Genomic DNA, 21,229 nt, shown 5'->3' with positions numbered 1-21,229 from the left:
ATGCCACGAATTCCACGTTACAGCAACACAGACAAATAATACGTAAGGTTCCAAATGTCATTTATTATATTTCTTTATAATATTTACAATACTTTTCATGCCAATAGTAGGTATATTTACTTGTCGCTCAAAACGTGAAACAATTGTAAAGCACGATTAAATATCGTTTATAATTCCAGGATGTAATATGCCAAAGAAAAACGTCACGTTTGATCACTCTTTATTTTATGTTTAAATTAGTACAAAGTAGATGTTCATAATAGATACATTCAATATGCTTAATTATTAGCGTTTTTTGATAACCATCGTAACAGCAGGTGCGTTGTCGTGATGACAAAACTTCTGAAGGCAGCTGATGTGCTGTCGCAAAATATACCGATTGTCGTCGAGCAGATGAGCGACAATTCACGAAGCTCGAAATTCAAGGTTCTACATGTCGCGAGCAACAACCGAGGGATATTCGTATAATTTTCAAAAATCCTATCTAGACGAGTGAGAAAGTAAAGACAATAAAAAAACGAAGCCGTACAGAACGCTGCATCTGCCATGAGAATAAGATGTTTCCTGTCAGCTTCCATTGAGTCTTTCGCGCCATCTAATTCCATCGTTGCAGTGACTTGAGTATAATCACGTACGTCATGGCAACTTCTAACGGAATGAACAAAGTAAAATGTCGTGGCAATAAAAAAAATTCGTGTAATTTCAAACAACCACACTCGACTACAGAGAAATCGTATTATTATATTATTCAATTACGTGTTTAAATTTTTCGTTTACCTTCGCTCCTTCAAATTCTCACAATTATTTTCAATTTATTATCGATTTACAATATCCATCCTCTTTATCTTGTATAGTACACACTACCTAGTGATAGCATAAGAAGCAATAATGAAAAAATTCGTTCTACGAATTGTATTACGTACGTCGTATATATAATTATTATCGTTATTATTATATAAATTTTCAGTCATCAAAAAAATATTAAAAGGAAATTTATTTATCGGCTACAAACAGCTACTATACTATTTCAGTATATTTTTCCTCGTCATTGTCCTTCGTTACTTTTCATCTTTATCTTTTTTTTTTAATTCTCTTTAACGCTCACTTAATTGTGTATTGCCAAAAATACGAGTCGTGAATATTTTTTTTCTTTCTCATTTGTCGCCCTAATTTCTTCCACTTATTTTTCACCCCACTTTTTGCATCCCACCGCCCTTTTCTTCGGTGGTGCCCTTTATTTTCATTGTTTACGTCCTTAGTTAGCCGCCCCCGCTTACCATTCCGTCAATGACCACCCAACATTGCACCACCATTTGTCATTCAATTTGTACTGGCATTCATTAGAATTTGTTACAGTCGCTTTCAATCACTCGATAACGAAACTCAAAGTGAACTCGCCCATCGTCGCGCCACTGAGTTTTATTAATTCTCCGTGTTCTTTAGCGAGCATCCGCCATTTTATATCCACGACGTCTCTCCCCCTCTTTTTAACGCCTGACGAAGAAACAAAAAACAGAAACAAATTTTCAATCACACGTTACCATTTAGATTCACTACAAAAACAAGACACTTACTACCATAAAGCGACGCCAATGTCACTCGATAATACTTATTTCGTTATTGTGAGTCCAAAAACGAAAATAACAACGACCAACAGCGACGATTCAATATCCGAGGGAAGAAAAATGAACGCGAAAAGGAGAGAGATCGAGGACATTATAAATATTTAAGAAAAATTGTCAAATTCCTTTGCGACAATTAATAATGTCGCGAGACGATTCACTTTTTTGAAAAAAAAAAAAAAAAAAATTAAAACGCACGCGCCTACTTTTTTGAATTCGCAAGTACTTTCACACTAGACATTAAAAATGTTTTTTTTTTTCTTTTCGCATGCGCAATTTCGCCTCTTACAGCTAATACATTTGCAATTGTATATCAGGCTCCCATTCGAATGACGTATGCACTGAATTAAAAACAAAAAACACTCGAGTTAATTTTTTACTCCTTCCGAAAAGGAGACCCAAAAAGTTTCTTTTCCGTTTCCATGTAAATGTCATAATTTCTTTGTTCTCTTTTCCAGCCAAGAAACACGTATCACTTTGCCGACGGTCAGATCGTGCAAGACCGAATGGGAACCTATTAAACATTGAACAAGAAATGAGGATATAAAAAAGAAGATAGCCCCCCTCGATGATGCGAAATCCTCGATCGATTGATCAATCGAGATCATCGAACGTATCGGCATGAGAATAAAAACGCTTTCTTCGCCGAAAAACTTCAATATCGATGAAAGAACATTTTTTTTCTGCAGAACGAGTAGAAACATCGTGCTATTAGATTTTGTTTTTGCCAAGTATTTAGTAATAGGCAGTTCGATTCTACGAACATAATATACACATATATGTATAATGTTTTACATATACGCATATATATACATATATATAAATCTGATAAACAATCGATCCTATCCGCACAGAGCTTTACGTATTGTTACGCAAATATAGAAACAGTCGTTATTCGCCTCGAGGAATTTACAAACATACAAAACCTCCAAATTTCATACCAAAAAGTTTGCTGATATGAGAGTCAAGAATTGATTAAGTTTTATTACAAAATGCACACGTAGAAGTAACCACAACCAGAACGACAGACCACTTTGAAATTCTAAGAATTTGTTATCGACTATTATCATTAATATCAATTAGGAGTAAGGTATATTTCGTTAAAATTATTGTACCCGTCCGACAGGGTGGCTAAGAGGGTGGGATTTACACGAGTTGGATCAAAGAGGGATAAATATATTGTGCCCTTTGAAAGCGTCGAGAAGAGACTAAGATTCTTTAAACTGCCCCTCCCCAAAAAAATGCATAATATACTCGACCAGCTCGCGTCGAATAAATACAATCGAGAAATATTGGTCACGATTTATTGTAATACGTCATAATATATATATTCCATAGACGTCCGTCAGTCTTTCTGGAGTGAAAAATGCATTATTTAATACAATCGACTTTTAAAACTTTCTTTCTTTCCCTTTCCCATGTTTTTTTACAAAAAGCCAATACGCTCGTACTACATACAGAACGCGTAGAAGCAACAATACTCCAGGAACAGAGAAAGATGGATGCTCTCCTGAAAGGGACCCTCTTGGAGCAGAAGATAATCACTCGCGTACTTTGACGCAGAAAAAAAAACGAAAAGAAATATCGAGTGTTCGTTTCCTTATAAAAAAGTGAACCGCAGTCGTACAGCATAATATAGCCACCCTGTGCGCAGTCCGTAACAGTGTTGTACGAGCAAAACTTAATATTACTGCTATACTTTCTAAGAATTCACAACGCGACGTCAAGAGCTATGCGGCGGCGGGAGACGTGGACAAAAAAAAAGGTAAACAAAGCCGAGTTAACGAAGAGAAAAAAAAACAATACGCATTGGACCTGCCAAGTGAAAATGTACGTTTAAGCTCATCCGCTTTGCTCGTACAACAAAGTTTGAACGATCCTCGTCAAATATTCATCCTAACGCATAGCACATTGCTTTTATTATTTCTCGTTTAAATCGACACCACAAGCTAAGGTATTATAATTTTGTAATAAACCTACGAAATCTTCATTCCGAAGAACGACAAGTGACTTTCGTACTTGTACACGTTACAAATTGTGTTAGAATGACAGTTGAGGTTAGTTCAAAACATTTCGTTTTCTCTCTTTCCCTTCTCGCAAGACTGCACGACATCTGGAGGAATTCGAGGTTACGGATTCAGCTTACGATTCTCCATAACATTTGTCCTTCCGTATCCTCACTTCGCTCACCATTTTAATTCATCGTCCCATCTATCCCTTTTACTTTATTACGTTTTGCCTTTACTCTCCGTCCGCTCGATCACAGTCCTCCCAACCAACGCCGCTGCTTCCATTACGCTTTGTTTATCAAGAACCCGACCGACGTCAAAAATTTCTCTCACTAGACACAATTTTTTTTTTTCGCTCTGGGCTAACTAACGGACGTATCGACGTCGTTTATCGTACCGGAAGACGGTTTTCTTTTTTTTTCTTTTTTCTTTTTCGTAATATTGCAAAAATAGTCAAACGTTTCAACGGCCACGAGAGGTTGCGCGCGCATCGCGCATGCGCTTTCACGGAGTTCGGCATACACGAAAGAGAGAAAGAGACAAGCTAAACGCGCACAACATAATTCATTCTCTCTCTATTATACATACGTCACGACGGCCTACGTCGAGGAGCTCATTTCTTTGTGTGTTTATTGGACTCGTCTTACGTTCGTCTTTACTGGAATTTCCTTTCTTAGAGACACACGGTGCACTGACAATATCGGAGATAATAATTTCATTTATGGTGACCACGAGAGACAGAGTTATATAGTATATTCTAGAATATATAAATTTTTTTAATTTTCTAAACGCTTTATAATTATAGATGGCATTTTCCAAAGCGACCTTGTACTGCTATCAAGAATTTATTTATTGTTTCAGATGCTATGTCTTTCTTTTTTTTTTCCTTATATTTTTTTCCATTCCGTTATTACTTCCATGATGTGAAATTGTCTTTGGAAACTAAAAACATTGAGCGTTCGATCCGTTCACAAAATGGCACTGTTTAAAACGTCGTCTATATACCTGTCATGCGATATAATTGTCTCTGACGTGGACGTCACACGTTTCTCCTAGTTTCATCATTTTCCTTATATCTTTTCATTTTTCCTCTCTCTTTCTCTTTATTCGCTTGGTCGTTTTTCGGTTACATTTTTTGTTTTGCGTTCTGTTATTGTTACTCGTATTATTATTATTCTCTCTTTGTATCATCTGTCGTCAGGACGTTTGCGCGTCGCGCGACGAAACGGGCGACACGAGATTCGCTGTCGCCTGGCGTCGCGTCGACAAAGATATTATTATTATATTTATATATATTTGGGGAAATAGCTTTTCCGACAAGAAGCAAAAGAGAGAAAAGAAAGCTACAGAGATTGCGTCTTCCAGCCGTACTCTCGCCTTTTCTCTTTTTTTTTTCCCTTTCCTTTCTTTGGGTATCGCTCGAAGTGCCTGGGGAAAAAAGTATCACGCATACATTCTCTATCTGTAGAATCAAGCATATTCGGGACTGAACGTTTTGGCAATGGAGATATGGCTCATGGCGAGGGAGACGCGATTCCAGAAAAAAAAATATCGAAAAAATCGACGATATTTTCAAAATCCCCCGCACGTATACAGACTTTTTTGTCATTAAATAATAAATCCCATCGTGAATGCTTCACAGTTTGATCCTCAGACATACAGTGTCAACACTCCGAAGTCAGGTTAGGTTAAATTGCCATGAGCTCCTCGCTACAAAAAACGACCACTCGATGACGTAAAACTTTTCAGAATAGCGACCTCCCTCGTTCAATCAAAATCTTATAGTCAGTGAATCCTGAATGTGAATTTTCACAAATATCTCAACGACCAACGAGAACTCGTTACGTAGCTCTACGGAACGACAGCGATACGTATTTTGTATCCCAACGAATGCAGGTGGCGCTAATGTGCACAACAACAGGAATCACGATAATAAAGAATTTCGACACCAGGAGCGACATAAAATAACGATACAGATAATTCCGCAGCAAGTATATCCAAATTACAAATTTTCATACAAATACATAAACAGCAGACTCTCTGCCGTTCGCGATCCTTGTTTATCGTTCCATTCGAAATATTACACATTACTAGCTTCCTTTACGTCATTATACTATTGTACAGTATAGCCTAGTGATTATGTGTAGGTTTTCTTGTCTGGCGTGTGCAAATCATTCGGCCCACGATACGCAGGAACAAAAGAAAACATCATCCAAAGAAATATTGACTGTGATAAGAAGTAAGGCATGAACGATTGCCAATCAATGATTAAGAAAGAACGGATACCTTTACAAAATTTTGACGGCGTGCAGCCTAAGTGAAAAATAATGAACGGAAAAGAAAAAAAAACAATGGGAGAAGAATCATTTGCACAAACGGAGGCATTTTAACGTTTTGCATTTGCGTTATTGTAACTTGTCAAAAATATATATATATATATATATATATGTATATATATATAGTATGTGTATGTCGGTCAATTTAGCCTGCCTTATTGTTGGTTTGCAATTGTGCGTTCGAGACGAATTTTTGTTTGTAAATTTTTTTCTTTCGTTCGACAAAGTCAAGTTTCGACAAGTTTCGCGCCGCTTCTGAACATTGGATTAACCAGCAATCGGCAAGCCGACTCGAGATTAAAATTTCTATTTTCTCACGGCAAGACAATATCTTATTTTCTATTTTTCCTTGTCGCCACACAAATTTTCAATCTTTAACCTTTGCATGCGTTTCTCGATTAATAGGCAACGTTCACCTGGTCCACGTAGAAAACGCAAATCAACACTTGGGCGACTTACGAAATTTAATTGCAAACTGTTATTTCGTGTCGCTTTTGTGTTTGACTCGTGCGCGGCGGCGTCTCACGGAGGAATTGCAGTTTGCCGTGGGTACGTGAATAACACAAAGGGGTGGACACACGGTTCGATTCGAACGACGAATTCGAAAGGATCGACGAAACCAACAACGTTGACAGCGGTATATAAATATTTAACTGTATGCTTTCTTTAGTAGACAATATTACCTAATCATTCACTTTGTTACTCTCCTATTACCCTATTTGTAGCTAAATTTGTTGCTTTCACGATAACTTCATTATTATTATTATTCGCATTATCATTATAATATTCGTAAATATTATCGTTACAATCAAAATAGTATGTACATATACATATATATTTGTGAATACATATATGTATATATATATATACATATCGTAATTGTTTCATAATATAATGTTACATGTTTACATCATCCAGGAATAACTTCGCAATTGTCTTTTGGCTCAACACGATCGTAACGGCACCCTCTTGATATTCTGTCAAAATCACGTAAAAACAATTGTGCAATTAATTTTTTATCCAATTCTTTATTAATTTTTTTTTCCCGTCAACCTCCCTCATCATAACATCTCTCTCCACAAGTGGGCTAGTCGAACGCGTGACTCGCTCGCGAACAAAGAACCGTCGTACGTCAAAGAGTCGTTCACGTAAAAAGATCTCTGACAGGCCGGAGAGACAAAAGAAATCAGAGATTCCGAAATTTACAATTAAAAGTACAAAAATAAACAGCGGCAATAAAACTTGTGTCATTGTACCGAACGAACTACCGTAAAGTGACACAGAGCGCGCTGCGATCGCATTCAGTTAAAAGACCCTGCGATGGCTGCTCCTTACAAGTGGCGCACGCGTCAATTATTTGACATCGGTTAAAGATATTTATTGCTAGCGGATGAATCGGGTGAAAATAAAGAGATACAAAAATGACGGCAGTAAAAATAAAAAAATTAAAGTCGATTCTCCCTCAAGGGTCAACAAAAAGAAAACAGGGTTAACTTACGCGAATTAGTTGTCACGTGGATCCGGCTGGAAACGAAGTTTCTCTATTGCCCAGCCTCGTCCGCCTGACAACTGACTCATACAAATAGCCGGTGTATCATCAACATCCCTTAAGGTTATCCCTAAGTGCATTAGTCGCATAAGCAAAATTAGGTAGTCAATTGCAATATTGAATTCGGCCTAATTTACGCAGCAATGTCAGTCGCGGTAAGAATCGTTGACTGACGGACAATACACATACGTATAATCCTTGTAAAGAGCAGCACTAGTCATATAAAACGCAATTGAAAGAGCCACGTTATCGTAGCGCTAAATTCTTTAAATCCTAAATAGTACTTTGCAAAATTGGCCAACGGTGTGTACACGGTCTTCGTTAATTCTCTTTTTATATATATATATATTTTTGTTAATGTAAAATTAAAAACGAGCACACGTTGTCGGCGCTGGGTAGCAACTTTGTTTTATCATTTTTCCCCCCCTTTTCTTCTCTCATCTTACTATCTTAAATGAAGTTTCAATAAAATATAGAATTTCAAGATATAACAGTTATTCACTTTTTTTCCTTCTTCTTTACTTATCGTAATGACAGTGGATAGGAGTAGAGACAAAAAAAAAGAGAGAAAGAAAAATTTGTACGCATACGCAGTCTATATGTGCTTTCAATTTTTATATGCATCTTGCGTGTATTCCTTCGTCTTTATTGTTTTACTTAAATAATTTCATCACGACGGTCGTCGTCACCCATAGAAAACACATACCCGGACCGTACACACCATGGAGGAATAATTGTATTTTATCATATAACGTCTATAATATTTCAATATTTATCTGTAATAAAAACTGACCTAATAAAAAACATTTTATTCTTTGCTTTTTGGCCTCACTTTTTGATACTAAATTATTAAGGTAATCGAGAAACTAAAGAGACGGGCAGCCATTAGAGGAGAAATTAAAACAATTCGATTGATTGTACGCTTTAAATAATTAAATAATTAAGTAAGGTGGTCTCCTACTGATAACCCCATTTTTGTTTTTCTTTTCCTTGCGATTCGCAGTACCGTAATCCTTGTTGCTTTAGTTGCTTTATCTCGACCCGAGACTAAAGTACCACTCGAGCCAAGAACATTGTTTAATTTTCGCGTGTTACAAAAAAAAGAAAAAAAAAAGAAAAAGAGAAACGATCTCGCAATAAAATGCAAACATTAAATAATAATAGTCTCTAAAATTGGTTACTTCAACATTTCAATGTCTATACGAGGAAAAAATTTGATAATGTTGTTCCTATCTATCCTAGTAATCTAATACCTTAGATAATATTAATGGGTATCTTTTAAATTTTTTTTTCTTACTTCTCGTCGTTAAATATTTATAGTCACTTTATATCGTAGACATTAACAAACTGCGACGTTCAGTGATTAAAAATTAAAAAAAAAAGAAACTTTTTTTTAAAACCAATCGTACGTCGCTGCAAAGTTTTTCAGTTTTTGTCGCGTTGCCGTGAAACTTTCGTTTACATTATTTTGGTTCGAAAATTTCGTAAAATTAGCACTCAACGGAAGAGCAAGTTGACAAATGCTAAATTATAAATGCATAACGTGACAGACACGCGTTTCACGTCGAACTGCACCGTACACGTCGTAAGAGGCACCACGACGCATTTAATTCTTCTCTTCCTTCCCCTTATATCTCTTCCCTTTCTCTCTCTCTCTCTCTCTCTCTCTCACTCTCTCCCCCCTCACACAGCGTATAAATATCATTCCCTTATATTTTGATTAAATTGGAAAATCCTATATATCCACTACTAACGACCGCACTTACAACTATAATGTAAAAATGACAACACGACTGAGTTGAATCGGTTACAATTACGCTATGCTTAACGTACATGAAAAAAATGCTCATCTTTGAATCGCCCGCCAAAAATTAATTCATACTCACATACACTCTCTCTCTCTCTCTCACACACATACACTTTTTGTCCCCCTTTAATTCTACGTTAACGCTTTCGCACGGACGATAATTATAATTTAGTATTTTAATTCAATACTAAGAGCTAAATTTGATACACGCTTACAAGGTAATATCTAAAAGTATTCTTGGCCTACGTAAAAGCATCAAACGTAATGTACGTGCTATTATTCTAATCTAAATCGCAATTATGAAAATAGAAGCGCATCGATATAAAAATTGTTTTTTCTTCTTCATTAACTAACAATAACCGATAAATTATCGCGTGGTAACGCGTCGATAAATTATCTTTCTATATGATATATCGTCCACTTTGTGTTCGCCTCCCTTGAATTCTTCTATGTGTTTCCCCAGTGGGAAAGTTGTAATCGAGTTAAATAATATAGGCAATAAGTGACGCAAGAGAAAAAAAAACATTAACGAGAAGACCACCTGCTTCAGGAGACTTTTCTTTCATTTGTTTTTTACAATTGCCATATTTCCTTTTTTTGTTAATCAGACTTCTCCTAAACTTCGTTGGATCTATTCGAAACGCGAACGTTACTTTACTATAATGCAATTATAAATGAGCAATCTCGTCAAATGACACCTAAAATCTTCATAATTTCAGAAATCGACGTCACGCGTATTACACTTCAAACTTGAAAATATAAAAACAGTTAATACTCATAATACTAATAATATTAATAATAATAATAGTAATATTCACTGCCCCATACAAATACAATTGAAAAATCCTATTTAAACAGTACTTTTCCTTAAATACAATAGCAACGCGGGTACCCGTGGGGGCGCGCAGGGGGGTAGGTCGACGTGCACAGTGCAGCTCATCGCAATCGAACGAATTACCAGGTAAAGAGAGAGAAAAAGGCAAAGAGGAGTGATATTTAAGATGTAAAAAGAAAAATTCCACTTGCTTTTGCAAAAAGGTTGGGGAACTATATAAGTTGCCTTTGTCTATTCCCTAGCATGTCCTAACGTTAACGATCGCTGCTCTACTCTCAAAGCTCCTTTAACATTCAAGTGTAATCCTCCGACTGTGAACTCCTCCGATAAATAATCTCCCCCACGGTATCCATTCGCAAAGCCCAATTATTCACAAAAGATTGATCTCGTTCCTTAATCAAAGACCAAGGAGCTAAGCCATATCAGAGTACACTTGAAATCATCCGATAGATAATAATTTCACGATGCAGCAAAACCTAACTTTTCTTTGATAAAAAAAAAAACGAATCGATGACTCTCAGTGCATATCGATCGAAAAAGCTATCATAGCGCTATACGTATGTGTGATATCTATGTCTCGTGTGTGTAATATATTTATATATTATATATATACTTCGCTTTGTTTCTGCCATATCAATTTTTTTTTGTACCGACTAGCACACGTCCTCTCGTTCTCTCGCATACAAGACATTCCCAGATTACATTGATAAAAATTCATTCTCGTCGCACAACTTAAATAATAAATATCATAAATTCACGACTGTTAAACAAATTATCGTATATATAAAACCGCATTTGTCGGGCGCCACGGAGATCGCAGAACTCCCATTTATATTTAAAAAAAAAAAAAAAAGATTACAATACAGATTACGTGTCCCCGCAATGTGACGTAATACAGATATATATATATAAGCGACGTGAATAATGCTCGTTGTGACATAAAACGAGAGACACATCGATTCCCGGTTATACTCGGGTTTCCAAGGCCGAGATATATTCTATTTAGCTTTACTTTTTTTTCCCTCTAATACTAATGATCAACGGTTATAACCAGGGATCATCGGACATCGGAAACATAGCGCTCCTCTAACGCAAGAGGACAAAACTTCCTGATGGTTGTTCCTAAAGATGCTGGGGCTTTTTTTGCAAGCTTCACACGAGACTGGACATACTAGGAAATAGAAGTAGGAGATCCTAACTTGTGGAGGATACCGGAGTCTGGCAGTACGGACACTCGCGCTGATTCGGAGCGCACGACGAGCAGACCACGAAGTGGTTGCACGGTGAGAGGGTAACAGTGCGATTTTGTTCCTCGCAAGCCATGCACTTTGTTGCCGTTTCCCTGTACAGCACCTGAAACGGCAACATCCGAGCTAGCCAGAACGTTTCCTCGATATCAAGAGAAATTGAGCGTGAGCAACTGACATGTATATATATATACATACACATATATATATATATGCTTTTCTTTGTAAACGAGGCCGGTACTTTTTTTTTTCTTATACTTGCATTTAATCGAGGTTCGCATGTATAATTTTATTTGTGTCCTGACAATGGATGAGGACCCTCTCTCTCGCTCTCTCCCTTGCTCTCCTCACTCTCAATGGCCAACGAATACGAGAGCGAGGATACGTTTTAAAATAACAGCAAGTGCCGTGGACGACACCAGCCGATAATTTCGGAATACAATAATTGTTACAGATTTAAATATCCGTTTTGGTCGATAAATGATTATTTTTGTCTCGGCATTCTTAATTCTTTTATTATTATTTTTTTTTGAAGGCTCGTTCATTTGCTCAAAAGTGGCTGGAACATCGCTCGAAGTCCCAGCTGTTCAAGTCCGAGTGACAATATTGCTGTTTTACCTTTTCAATTTCTTCGAGGTCCGAGCGTAGCTGCGACTGTATTGATTTTAAAGTAGATATCGACAATGATCTCAACTCGCTGGTTCTTCTCAGTGTATGGAGATACGGACCGCCGCTTGATGCTTCGTTCTCGACTCGTAGCGCCTTCACTTGCAGCAGTGCCTGTAAGCAATCCACGCTCTGTGGTACGTTGTACCGTACTACTTGAACCATTGTATCCACGATACGACAAACGGGGGGCTTCGATCGTAATCGAAAATTATGAAAAATATTTTTAAGCAAACACAGGGCATTTGTGGAACTTCAGATTGTACGTTATTAAATAGTGATTACGTGAAATGTATTATATTGCGTGAACATACCTCATCTCGTTGTTGTTCAGCTATGGACGCCTTGCGCCTAGCTTCTTCACTTTCCAATTGCCAAGCTTCGCATGCGGCGCGCGCCTGATTTATGCGTTCGTCCCACTTTGCCAGTTGTGCGCGACTGGACGTCAGCTCCTCTCTCAACCTCTGCACCTGTAACTTATCGTGTAAGGTACGTGACGCACTTGGACATTGTTATGACGGCGGATGAAGGAATCAGTTCCCTTGAACAAAGTTATCTAGGTGATTAATATAATAAATAATGCGGCAAGTAACCTCTGAGAGAGATCCCGTGTTGCTTGGACTTATGGAGAACGGATTGACCAATGGAGATGCAGGAAGTGGCTGAGTACGAGAGGGCGACATTCCTTGATTGGCAAAGTCAAAGAGGCTGCTGTTGAAACCGCTGAGTTTTGAGGCTGAGCTACTTAGTTGAGAGATGTGATTGCTGAATGGATCTGATACTTGGTTCATGAATGGCATCGTCTGGAACAGGAATAATTGTAGCACGTCGGTGAGACAAAAATTAACGATAGTATCGAGGATTCTGGTTAATTTGCATTTACCGATTCCATTGAATCTTGATGAGAGAATCTAGACCCTGTTAGAAAACCGGCTGACTGTAATTGCTGTAAAGGACTCGATGTGGATGGCGAAAAATTTGTAAGCACCGAGCGCTCCGCCATTCCTGGTATGTTGACGGGAGCTGAGCTGCCCAAGAGTCCGGAGCTGGCGAGACCGGCAGATATTGAATTGCTAATAGGTGAATTCGTATCCCTATGAATTGAGTCTACTAAATTTAAAGGGTCGTCTAAGTGTAACTCGTCTAATGCAGTTCCTGAAATATAATGAAATCGCAATTTATGGCTTTGAGCTTTACAAAAGTGACTGTCAAGTAAATAAAGGTTGTCGAATAAAACAAAATTATTTCCCTTACCTACTACAGATTCCACAGTATCATTTGGATAGAATGAACTGGACAACGGTGAGACTGTACTTGTTAATGAGTGACTGCCTAATGTGCCATTCAAATTGTAAGCTATATAGAGACTCTGTTTCCTCTGTGCTTTTTCAGCCTTTGTCATTAAAGGATCGCTATCAATGGCCATCATTTGTTTTCTAATTTCACTCTGTAAAGAGAATAGACCAAATTAGCCAATAAGTTTATTCGATTAAATGTCTACACCTAAGTAACATCCTACATATAGAAAAACTCACAACTTGAATGAGAGACGATGGGTTGTACAGTATGCTTGTGAGTTTCTGCTGCGTAGAGGCTGTAACAGTGCTGCTTGAAATTGTATTATGTAGCTGGGCACCTGGTGCTTTACTGTGTGAACTATTGCTTCCGATGCTGCTAGTACTTGCAGACTCAGACACCTCACCACTCCCATTCTGCAACGTAGCCAACTGATCACAAGAGGCATTACTATAAATTTTCCTTCCATTGTATAATTCGAATATTTTGATGAATGAAATGAATATATTAGAGAATTATCAATTATTCTTTCTTGATGATTCATGAATGACGCGCTAACAATGATGATTCACACATAATCCAAAGACTTACGCTGCTATCGCTGAGTGGCTTGTCCTTCTCGTGGCTTCGTTTGTCAGGTGGTAAAGCGTTGCTGAGTAAATCCGCCAGATTTGTTCCACATTCTATAGGTACTGCCATGTCCCTCGCCAGGCTCATTTCTTCTGTTGGCAACACTGCTCCATCAGCACACCATACCAAGGTCGGAATATATATCAATTTTGAAAAGCAATTTTGATTGACTATGTTTTACCGGTTACAAAGTCTCCTAAAAGATACTACGAAAGCAGGTCGAAAGTCTTTGACGCTAGATGAGTGCGATTGCGACCAAATACGTGTAAAATTAACAAACAAGTAACTCTTACTGATCTAGCGATGCATTGTTAGTAAACTATTATGTAATATTAGTAATATCCCGATTATAAAATGGATTTAGTTTCTGTTATTATTAAGCATACAATGAAAAGTTCAGTATCTAAGCAATTTTATATACTTCAAATGTTACGCAGTGCCACTTCGCATCTGCGAGACATCCAATTTTTCATAAATAACAAACCAAAGAGCAGATATTAATATAACTTTCATTCACTAAAATCGTATCTCTCTTTAAATGTAATATTTAAACCAAGACACTAAACCCTTAAGCCAAGTAATGTTAAGGAGTACTGCGGACTTAAGAAATGCAGCATCAATTTTAGTATCCATTAGAAAACATTCACCGAAGCTAATACTTGAGCATTCGTAACAGCAATATCATAAGTCCCACAGAAACTTTCATCGGTTGGACTTGATTTAGTGCTTAAATAAAAAAGAGATAGAAGTAAAAATACAAGAAGAAAAATAGGAAGAAAGAAAAATCAGATTCGCTAACCCCCCCCCGCCCCCTCAAGGTACGTTCGCCTCGTTGAACTTGCAATTGCAACGACCGAAGTGACATCGTTTGCGATACGACGAGTTCCCAATAGAGAATGCCGTGATTTCTTAAGCACACAGTTATATATAATGACAGTTTTACGTACGATTGATGAGGGTACACTCACGGTCAACATGCGCGAACGCGCAGAAGACGCCGCGCGGGCAATAGCCAGCCTGCTGAACGTCATTGCACTTGGTCGACTTGTAAATCTCAGGATGAAACTGTTGTTCGGTGCGAGTGTGACAGTAGGTGCAGGCATCGCCCTGTTCGCAGTTGCCAGGTTCGCCCCATTCCTCTCCATGCTTAACATTGGGACAGGGCGTGGAGCTGAAAGCAAGAGGAAAAAAAAACAGTCATCCTAATGAAAGATCCATTAACGCTAGTTACAACGTGGCGTCAGAAACGGAGGCGTTTCTGAACGACGTTCTACTTTCTATTGTAAGAAACTCATACAACCTGACACACAATAGGTGAAAACTAATAGAAAGAACCGGCTTATAGAAATTAACGTGTACCAGAGAAAAAGCCACACGATTCCACCGTTCGTCCTATCTCCAATAACTGTTACGATTAATTGAAGTATTACTATAATAATCACCGGTATTTGTATTTACGCGGACTGCGTCTTTTGTCTTTGCTGTTGTGATACTGAGGACAGGCATATCCTTGACGGCAGAGTCTCGGCGGTCTTTTACACGGTTCGGTTTTATAATTACTCAGCACGTAATTGGTGTCCTGCCACTTAGGATCCTCGTTCATAAGATTACGCTCCTTGTCAAGGATATTGGGTCCATTGGACGACGAGTTGGGATCGGAATCTGGATTCTCCAATGCCTGTATCTCCTTGATGTCGTAAACAGGCGGACGAAGATCATGATTGCCATGTGCGAATGCACAGTGTGGACCGTTCTTTACGCAGAAGCCACGTGTATCCGTATCGTGTACGCACATGCAGGTCTTGTAGTAACGCAGATGGTAGCGTCTCTCGGTATCCCCGGCAGTGCGATGAAGAAAAGGACATCTGAAAATGACAACAAAGTAATTAGAAGGGATCGTGACACAGGATCTTGACTCGCTACTGATAAAAGTATCGGACAGCTTTTTTTCCCCTCGGACACGGCATACAGTTCTGTTTCACGTACAATTAAGTAATTATACGCATGCATCAACGACGCGCTACTTTAATTGCAACATTTCTCGAGACATGCCTGGTCGCAGACGTGTAGCTATGCCGTGTTGAAGTCTTTCCACGTAAGTTCCTGTATCTTGTGCAATCCGAACGCGACGCGATAGCCGTTAACGTAAATAATTGCCTTTGGCTGATACAAATATTTTCTTAGAAATATCCGATGAAATCAACGATATATAAATACAAGTGCATGCAAAGTACAGTTGCAGGTTACGAGGATAATTTGTATTAGAAAAAAAGTAACGAAAATAATTATATTAAATGGTATAACGAAATATTCAAAACATCTTAATATTTTGTATTGGCTGCCCTGTAAGCTGACAATTTTCGAGCAGAAGATACATCCTTTGGGAAATGGATTTTTACAAAAATTATATAAAAAATCGAGTCTGCGTTAATTACGCGTGAAATATTTTTGTTTACCAAATTGAGAATTACATTGTTTTCTCCTCCACGTTTGGTCAATACTAACGGCATCGTAATGACATTTATCAGGATTTTTGCAATACTTTCGTTACTCGCTTTATAGATATCGAGCAAGTACCAACGTTAAACGGGCACGACGCGAAACGGTGAATTAATACTAAATTAAATTCAAACAAAGAAATTTGGATTTACGGATACTGCTGAAATATTGTACAATGGTAGGAAGCCGAGTGTATATCCCTATAAAATTTGTATCGCCCCGAGAATTCGGTAATGTCGACAGAAAGACACGAGAGTCTCGGGTTCATTCAGCGAAAGATAAAACGTATCGAGGACAAAGAACTCGTTCTGTAAGCATTCTACCAAAGAACCATCTGTCGATCGCATTTTACATCGATACGGTACGCACGAAAAATAATAACCAAATTGGGTTCGCGTCATAAAATTACGTAAGCTATGTAATAAAGATCAATATTTATTAGCCACTGTGTCGTGACCGACGGCAGTTGCTGTTGCCAAGAAAAATGAAACGGAAGAATTTTTTTTCTCACAAAATTCATAAAACTCCCATATTAAAAAAAAAAATAAAAGTATCCGTTGCGAACGATTTCGATAAATCAGGCGATCGTTAGAATATATTTGCACGTCGCGCGAAAACAAAGGAAACCTCACGATTCTTTGTTGCCGTCGTACCGAGTGAGAGAAAATCAATATCAGCCGGCTCCTTTGTTTGAAGGCCCGCGGCGCAGTACATTTTGGAGGGAAAATCGTGGCCGACCAAGAACTCTCAGATACTCGGTGTCATGTATTTTACTTTTTTACTTCGCGAAAATAAGACACAAGCATAAAAATGGAAATTCGGGCGCCATTGATAATCTACGGGCGATAAGACAATTTTTTGACCACAATTTAAGCGATAAGAGATAACGATCGCCCTTTCGCTTATCGTACGTAATCGCAGGAGTAACAGAGTGCACGTTACATTATTTAAATTTAAATATTGCAACAGCCAAGGTTTCGCGGATGGATTAATATGTTGTACATGAATAACCTATTTAACTGGTCACGAAAGGGGATAAAAAGTTCGTAGTCAGGTTAAGTGTGTCGTTGGCATTATCTTTGATAGAAGCTGCAGTTTTCAAATCGCCCGCGCAAATCTTTATTATGCAATGGCGTGACGTAATTGACTGTTGCACCAAAGGGGGCAGGGAACGTTAAGTCACGCTGTGATTATCAACTATATGTTCCATGAAGAGGAGGAACAACAACAGGTGCCAACACAAAAGTAAAGAGGCGACGATGAAACCATTTCAAGATATATAACACCGCCAATGGCGTAGACTTTGTTTTATGGATGGTGAATGTCAACTTTCTACGAAGCGATAAAAGAAGGGAAATAATGAAATAAAAAAGGATGTAAAAGAGAAAAGGAAGAGCCTCAGCAAGTATCTACGGGTCGTCGGGCATTCGCGTCGATAGCTTATGCAATATGCTTTGGAAAAGTTAAGTGAAAGAGCGGCAAATGAATTAACGTGGACGCATGTTGAGCATATTAGCTTTTTGTCCGTAGCAAAAATTCCGTGAATGACCTAAAATCGGATCCATTCAATGTGTACGTTTATTGCTGGGTATGACGTAATAAGCATGGGCGGGTGGCCAATTTTATTTGAAAGAAGAAAAAAGGTAATGGACGTGTACTGGAGATTATTTTGATAGACCGTCAAATATTATCATTTGTATAAAGCTATTAACGCTATCGAATAGACAAAGAACTTTCACGTATTCCACGAAATTGACTGGACAAAGGAAACTTTTCCATAAAGCGTCTAATATTTGGGTTATATTCTGTAGTATCGTCATAGACAATTATTTTTTCTATTTTACTGAGCTCATTCATATTCTCATTTCATTAGTCATAAAAATTATACACGCTTTGGTTATATTATGTGAGAACGTACGTTCAACGACACAAAGAAAGGCGCGTTTCCCTTGGCGCGCCAGAGTAATCGCGGCCATAGCGCCGTTGTATAAGAGTTTCCCGCAATTTTCGCCACGCGAACGACTCGCGGCTCAGCCAAAACAGAAAAATTCTCGCGACGCGCGATACTTTTTTACGCCATCTTTATTAATCGCGAAGCGAATATACACGTAAGCGATGTATAACAAAAAATTTAGATAAAGCACAGGGCACAAAGAAAAGGACGTCAATGAAGTAACTGAGAAAGCTGTCACAATGAACGATATAAACAGTAACATCTCAATGAAGCTAATCATGAGATCAAAACAAAGTTACATTATGATATCCAACCAGCGTCGTTTTGACATATTTAGACGGAAGGAGGCGACGTGACGCTACATGTCAAATAAAATACATGAAATAAAAACAGTAATACAGTCCGAGACACGAAGGCGCGAGAGCGTCTTAACGGAACTACTAAGAAAAATTTTACTCACTCATCTCCATCCGGACAAATACCGGTAGTCTCGTCGTATTTTGTGCAATAATTGTCGGCACTGTAGTTGAAGGTGCGGTCTCTTTTGCGTACGGGTCTCCGTCTCCGTTGGTTCATAAAATGCCAGTTGAAGCACGTGAAGGGCCGATGCTGGGTGCACTTGCGCTGTATAAAGAGGGGACATTGTTCGACGCGAAATTCCTTCAAGTATCTGGAATGCGAATCCACAGAGCTACACATTATTTCGTGGCGTTTATCGCGGTAGCGACGGTGCTACCCGCGGACTCCGCGATTTCTCTCCTCTCTCCTCTCCCTCTCTTTTTCTCTCGGCCTGAGAGCTCTCCACTCCACTGGCACTGGTTTTATATCGTTCACGTAGCAGGCGGCCGGCGAGCGCTACTTACGTGTAATGATTCGCCTTTTCCGCCTGAGCTGTCAACAAAGGTTTAGAGTCGGACTTCATCTTGGATAACGCGACGCGACGCGACGCGGCGCAACGTAACACAACTCAACGTACACGCTTCCTTCCTCCCCACCCAAAAATCTTCTTTCACGTCACCTCCTTATGCGCCTCTCACTCGCACCCTCTCACTCTCGATATATACACCCCTTTATCTTTACAAAATTTACCTTCCTTCTCGCACACGTTACCACCAAGTACTTCTTTTGCCGTCCAACTGAATGCTCTCCAGCTCTGGCATCGAACAACCAATCAGAAGAGCACAGTGCGCACGGCGCAGTAGGCGTAATACACTCCTCGTTCAGCCAATTCCTGATCTCCTTTTAGATCACGTGACCAGCCCGTTTTCAAGGTCATCGATGTTTTGGTCCAAGACGTAAACATGCATCGTCACACTGACAAAACCTTACGGTATACAATGTTGCTACTGTTACCCCGCCTATAAGAAATGTATCGCTTTTATCTGACTACCGAGCGCCGTTGCCGCTGCTGCTGCTGCTGCTACTGAAGTCATACGAGCTGTCGTCACTTATTCCTGACCTAATGTTTTATTTTTGTTCGTACGAAACACCAATACCGATGCTTTCACTTGGCAACTTGAAAATCCTCCAATCGATGTCCTCCTGCGGAGTATCTTGATTCAGCTACTCAGTCCCGGACGATGCTCGTTGACTGCACCTTCTCCTTTAGCAACGTTTAACTGTGCCTCTACGAGAATCTTTTTTGCATTCTTTCTCGGTCTCTCGGTACGGAGTAATTTTTAGATCGGCTCTTCAACCGTAAATCTTGTTGCTCCTCCGGCTTTCCCGCCTTTCGTTAATCTTCTTGTGTCTCGGGTGCGTTCGGTTTTTCTTTATAATGAATGGGAACGAGGTACAACCGGCATTTAAAGTTCTCTTTGTTATTCATCAGCTACGAAAAGGACAAACTTTGGTATTCCTAATAATTAAAATTGTACTTATACGTTCAAGTATCCAGATTCGTGCTTCCTTTTAATGTACGATGCATGCAGGATCTTCCAGTCTTATCAAGTACCATATGTAAACCATGGTAAATCCTGGTGTAAGCACTTCACAATGCACCCGGTGACTTGGATACACAGTAAAACATAATTACTACGTAACAATACAGTCTGCTACAACATTTGTCTGTATCATTTATAAATATTCACTGACAAGCCACTTTTACGTTGAAGATATCAACAGGACTTTGACAGACAAGATAAACTACAACTGCTGGAACGTTACCACTTGTGTTTGTGCCAAGGAAAGTAGTACAAGACGTATTAGGATAAGCACTACGCAAAAGGGATTGAGAATGTTACTAGACGGGATAATATATACCAGGCAGTAGTACCTAGCATGATAATCCAACAGGACTGCATATCTTCTCTGCCATTAGAAAGCACAACACAGCAACATCGTTTAACATTGGCTCCCGCGAGAACCCACGTTTGTTAAACTTTTTTTTCACTTTCTTCCTGCCTCGTTGCTGCTCGATGTACGTGAAAATTCCTCAAATACCGTTGCCGGCGCGCATCGCTGGACCACGATACCTCAGAAACCGGGTCGTCCTCGAACTTGACAACGAGACACCCTGATACCCGCTCTTTATTAGCGTCTCGGCGCGACGCCAAATACACCGACTCTCCCGAGTGTCCGTCGCGTCGCACTTGCTCCCGTAATGATTTTATAAAATGGGCGCTCTGAGAACTCAGCGAAGTATTGCCGGCACAATACTCGCATGCGCGATTATGCGAATCAGGCTTTAGGAAGATGTCGGCCAATCGGTGACGTCCGGCAGCGGCCCCAGATACGTTGCTTTTTTTCACCTTGAATTATCGGTTTCTCCAATCTGCCG

General features: G+C 39.0%; 1 protein-coding gene across 17 annotated transcripts; it reads right to left on the bottom strand.

Annotated features, from left to right (window-relative positions):
* Nucleotides 1-203: 203 nt before the first annotated feature.
* Nucleotides 204-21,172, bottom strand: LOC107265619 (putative E3 ubiquitin-protein ligase UNKL). 17 transcript variants are annotated; one of them, XM_015735259.2, is made up of 12 exons: nucleotides 19,314-21,172; nucleotides 18,911-19,120; nucleotides 15,440-15,862; nucleotides 14,945-15,168; nucleotides 13,959-14,101; nucleotides 13,607-13,783; nucleotides 13,326-13,518; nucleotides 12,955-13,226; nucleotides 12,665-12,874; nucleotides 12,386-12,547; nucleotides 12,024-12,203; nucleotides 204-11,511 (listed from the first exon to the last, which is right to left on the bottom strand). In XM_015735259.2, exons 1-12 carry the CDS (start codon nucleotides 19,370-19,372, stop codon nucleotides 11,353-11,355), a joined length of 2,412 nt encoding a protein of 803 aa, XP_015590745.1. In that variant the 5' UTR covers nucleotides 19,373-21,172; the 3' UTR covers nucleotides 204-11,352. The 17 variants fall into 17 exon arrangements, with proteins under 17 accessions (XP_015590745.1, XP_015590741.1, XP_015590746.1 ...); XM_015735255.2 differs by having other exon boundaries at nucleotides 13,607-13,798; nucleotides 19,314-21,171; XM_015735260.2 differs by having other exon boundaries at nucleotides 13,607-13,798; nucleotides 13,959-14,086; nucleotides 19,314-21,171.
* Between the last annotated feature and the right edge of the window lie 57 nt (nucleotides 21,173-21,229).

This window comes from Cephus cinctus, unplaced genomic scaffold, assembly GCF_000341935.2.
Source record: "Cephus cinctus unplaced genomic scaffold, Ccin1 Ccin1_scaffold0230, whole genome shotgun sequence".
NCBI lineage: Eukaryota > Metazoa > Arthropoda > Insecta > Hymenoptera > Cephidae > Cephus > Cephus cinctus.
This window is presented reverse-complemented; position numbering and strand designations above follow the sequence as displayed.

What these genes read in the sequence shown, in the direction of transcription:
- LOC107265619 (XM_015735255.2), bottom strand. Translation starts at nt 19,372, where the DNA reads ATGAAGTCCGACTCTAAACCTTTGTTGACAGCTCAGGCGGAAAAGGCG. An exon ending in TACTGTGGAATCTGTAGTAG is followed by an intron (nt 13,227 to 13,325) that starts GTAAGGGAAATA and finishes ATTATATTTCAG; the next exon opens with GAACTGCATTAGACGAGTTA. An exon ending in ACCTCGAAGAAATTGAAAAG is followed by an intron (nt 11,512 to 12,023) that starts GTAAAACAGCAA and finishes TTGCCGTTTCAG; the next exon opens with GTGCTGTACAGGGAAACGGC.